Below are 3,225 nucleotides of genomic sequence, written 5' to 3'. Positions count from 1 at the left end.
TATTGTGTATTTCGGCCCAACATACAAAAAAGTCCATAATCCAATGGTAAAAATTATATAAAATAATAAAATTAACATTAAGTAAACTCTTTAATATGGATTAACTAATTAACTAATTAATAAAATTATTAATTATAATTCTATTAATGATGTTACTAATTTAGTACTCAATAGTATGTGTGTATGAATTATGATAGTTAATATATAATGACCTATATTAAATTTTTAATATTTTATATATGATTAACAAATAATTGGTTCATGGATATTTCATACTTGTAGCTTAAGTATCTTACAAAAAATGTACCTAACTATTTTAATTAGGTGTAGATACTAGGTAACTAGAGTATGTTATGATTTATCATATAATATATTAGTTAATTATTAATAGCATATTAGTTAATATTTAATAATATATTTAATATATATAGTCAATGATCATAGGTTAAATGAAAAGTACATAATTAACTTATAAAATTACTATATAAAATACTGTATAAAAATAATTTAAATATATATATATAAGTATTTCAATTGATCCGGTCCGATCCGGTCCAAAAAACTCGTAACCCAAGACCGGGCCGAAAACCAAAATTTTGAAAACTAATGGACCGAAACCGACCATTAGTGTTTTCGGTCCGGTCGGATTGGGTGGAGTCGGATTTTCCTAACTGTCTTCCACACTATTCTAAGACTGTAAAAGTTTTCATCAAATAAAATAGAAAATAAACATACAAGTAAAATGATACCAGATAAAGTTGGAGAGTTGGTTTCGTTTTCTTGTGACGGACAAGACAATAAGATTGGCAAGTATCCAGTTGGGATCACAGCTTTTTGGAGTTATTCTGATTTTTCTCTTGGATATCAAATGGGTTCATTACATGTGTGTTTATATACATACATACATATCTATATATTATATTATATTCAAGATATAAAGCTCAAGAGTTATAGACAGAAGCAAATAGAAAGCACTTTTTTATAAATTTTACCATAACATCACGGGTAGACAGTGAACAGACAGAGAAGAGAAAAATTACAGGGGAAGACAGCGACACTAGGAATTTAGGACACATTTAAATCGAGTGCCCCGAACATAGAAGTAATTAGGCAAATGGGCATCCTCGCCATGAACATAGTATTGTACAAATTCCATGGTTTTGAACTCTCCCTTTCCATATAAAAGTGTCACTGCTCTTTGAAGCATAAATCGGTGAGCAGAGAGGCACATTTTTTGGTGATTTACATGTGGGAAGAGCTTCTGAACGACCCAAGAGCTTTAGCAGCGGCAGCTCTCAAAATGTACTGGTGATAGAATGCAGCTATTGCGGCACCAATGAAGGGTCCGACCCAGAAAATCCACTGGAGAAATACATCGATCAAACCCAATTCTAAGTTAGAATCATAAACTTACATAAATCCACAGGACTAAATATAGATGGGACATAAATCTAAGTGCATACTTGGTCATCCCATGCCTTATCCTTGTCATAGATCACAGCAGCTCCGAAGCTTCGAGCCGGATTAATACCAGTTCCGGTGATCGGAATGGTTGCCAGGTGAACCATGAACACGGCAAATCCGATTGGAAGTGGTGCCAATACCTTTTAATTCACATATATATGAACAAGATTAGTAAAACCCAAAATAAGCCTTCATTTTAATTCACCTAAGCTCAGGGTATAGTACTTACAGGAACATGGGAATCTCTTGCATTTCTCTTGGGATCAGTGGCAGAGAAGACAGTGTATACAAGCACGAATGTGCCAATGATCTCGGCGGCCAATCCAGTGCCCTTGCTGTATCCAGCGGCAAGCTCGTTAGCACCACCGCCGTACCTGCTGTAGTAAGCGCTCTGGAATGCCTTTACCAGCCCGCATCCGCATATGGCTCCCAAGCACTGAGCCGCCATGTACAATATTGCTCGGACCAGTGAGACCTTTCGAGCAAGGAACAGCCCGAATGTCACCGCCGGGTTAATATGCCCTCCTGCACCAGTTCAGAATATATATAACCCATATTTATCTGCAACGTACAGATCACGCACACCTCTCTTCCTTCTTGTTTCGAGAACAGATTTCAAATGAAAACCCATTTTCTGAGGAATTTTAAGTAGACGAGAAGAGAAAAACTTAATTATTTAAATTATATTCTAATGCTCCCCTCACTTGTAGATCAAACTTTTCCTTAATAACACTAATGAATACCACAAACATTCAATTATATAAGGGATAAAGTATAGAGTCGACAAAATTCAAATTCAAATTCAAGACCTTGGTTCTAATACCATGCATGTTGAATCACAATTATATAGAGAACTCACCTGAAATACCGGCTGTGCAGTAAACAAGGACGAAAATCATGCCACCAAAGGACCAAGCAATGCCAAGAATGCCAACCCCACCACAATCCTCCCCGCCCTTGGTTTTGTCAGTTTGGCTCTTGTATCCAATTACAGTTAGAACAGTGATATACAAGAACAAGAGGGTGGCAATGAACTCAGCAATGATGGCTCTGTAGAAGGACCATTGGGTTAGCTCGTCAGCATCAATCAATGGTGCTGGTGGTGGGTCGTGGTAGTCCTTGGCGGAGAAACCACCTTGCCCTCCAACTTCAATGTCCTTGGCCATAATGATAGATGCTCCTTGTGCTAGCTAGCTAGAGATGAGTTTTGAGTGTATTTTGTGATCAGGGAGATCAATCAAGAGAGAGTTGTAGACTTGGTGTAGCTGATGGGGGTAAATGCAGTAGTGTTGAGGGGGTATATATATTATGGAGTGTTGGGGGAGTTGAGTGAGCTTGCTGATTAATAAAACTTAGCTTTGCCGCCCCATATATCATGCTTACCCCACCATTTGGTGGAAGTCTTGCATCTCTGGCCCCATGTGATTCGCCTTTTACTAAAATGTGAATCCAGCATGTTCTAAGAGGCGTGCTCCTTCCTTTTACGAAATATAGGTAATAATATTCGACGTATAATATACGAAGAAATAGAATTTATAATTATAGAGTGCACAAACGTCGCACACTTTTTTTAAAAAGTATGAGATTTATATGAGAAATTAATTATTTTAAAAATTTTATGTATAGTTATTTTTACATATTCCTTGTATACTGTATTACTTTAATTGCCTGTATAATTTTTTTTAATATAAAATATCTGTTTTAACCAATCACATCAATAAAATATATAAAAAATATAAAAAAAATAACTGTACGTAATAG

The 3,225-nt window shown here is 35.8% G+C and overlaps 1 protein-coding gene across 1 annotated transcript; it reads right to left on the bottom strand.

The window, feature by feature from the left end:
* Window positions 1-962: 962 nt before the first annotated feature.
* LOC121267591 (aquaporin PIP2-2-like) lies at window positions 963-2,803 on the bottom strand. Its single transcript, XM_041171538.1, has 4 exons — window positions 2,324-2,803; window positions 1,694-1,989; window positions 1,464-1,604; window positions 963-1,362 (listed from the first exon to the last, which is right to left on the bottom strand). The coding sequence occupies exons 1-4, from the start codon at window positions 2,628-2,630 to the stop codon at window positions 1,243-1,245; spliced, it is 864 nt and encodes a 287-aa protein (XP_041027472.1). The 5' UTR covers window positions 2,631-2,803; the 3' UTR covers window positions 963-1,242.
* Between the last annotated feature and the right edge of the window lie 422 nt (window positions 2,804-3,225).

The sequence above is a fragment of the Juglans microcarpa x Juglans regia genome, chromosome 5S (genome assembly GCF_004785595.1).
Source record: "Juglans microcarpa x Juglans regia isolate MS1-56 chromosome 5S, Jm3101_v1.0, whole genome shotgun sequence".
NCBI lineage: Eukaryota > Viridiplantae > Streptophyta > Magnoliopsida > Fagales > Juglandaceae > Juglans > Juglans microcarpa x Juglans regia.
Note: the sequence above shows the minus strand (reverse complement) of the source record. Positions and strands in the feature narration are given on the sequence as shown.

Coding starts and splice junctions, on each gene's coding strand:
- LOC121267591 (XM_041171538.1), bottom strand. CDS start 2,630: ATGGCCAAGGACATTGAAGTTGGAGGGCAAGGTGGTTTCTCCGCCAAG. Junction 1,990..2,323: donor CTGCACAGCCGGTATTTCAG/GTGAGTTCTCTA, acceptor GAACTGGTGCAG/GAGGGCATATTAACCCGGCG. Junction 1,605..1,693: donor CAAGAGATTCCCATGTTCCT/GTAAGTACTATA, acceptor GTGAATTAAAAG/GTATTGGCACCACTTCCAAT.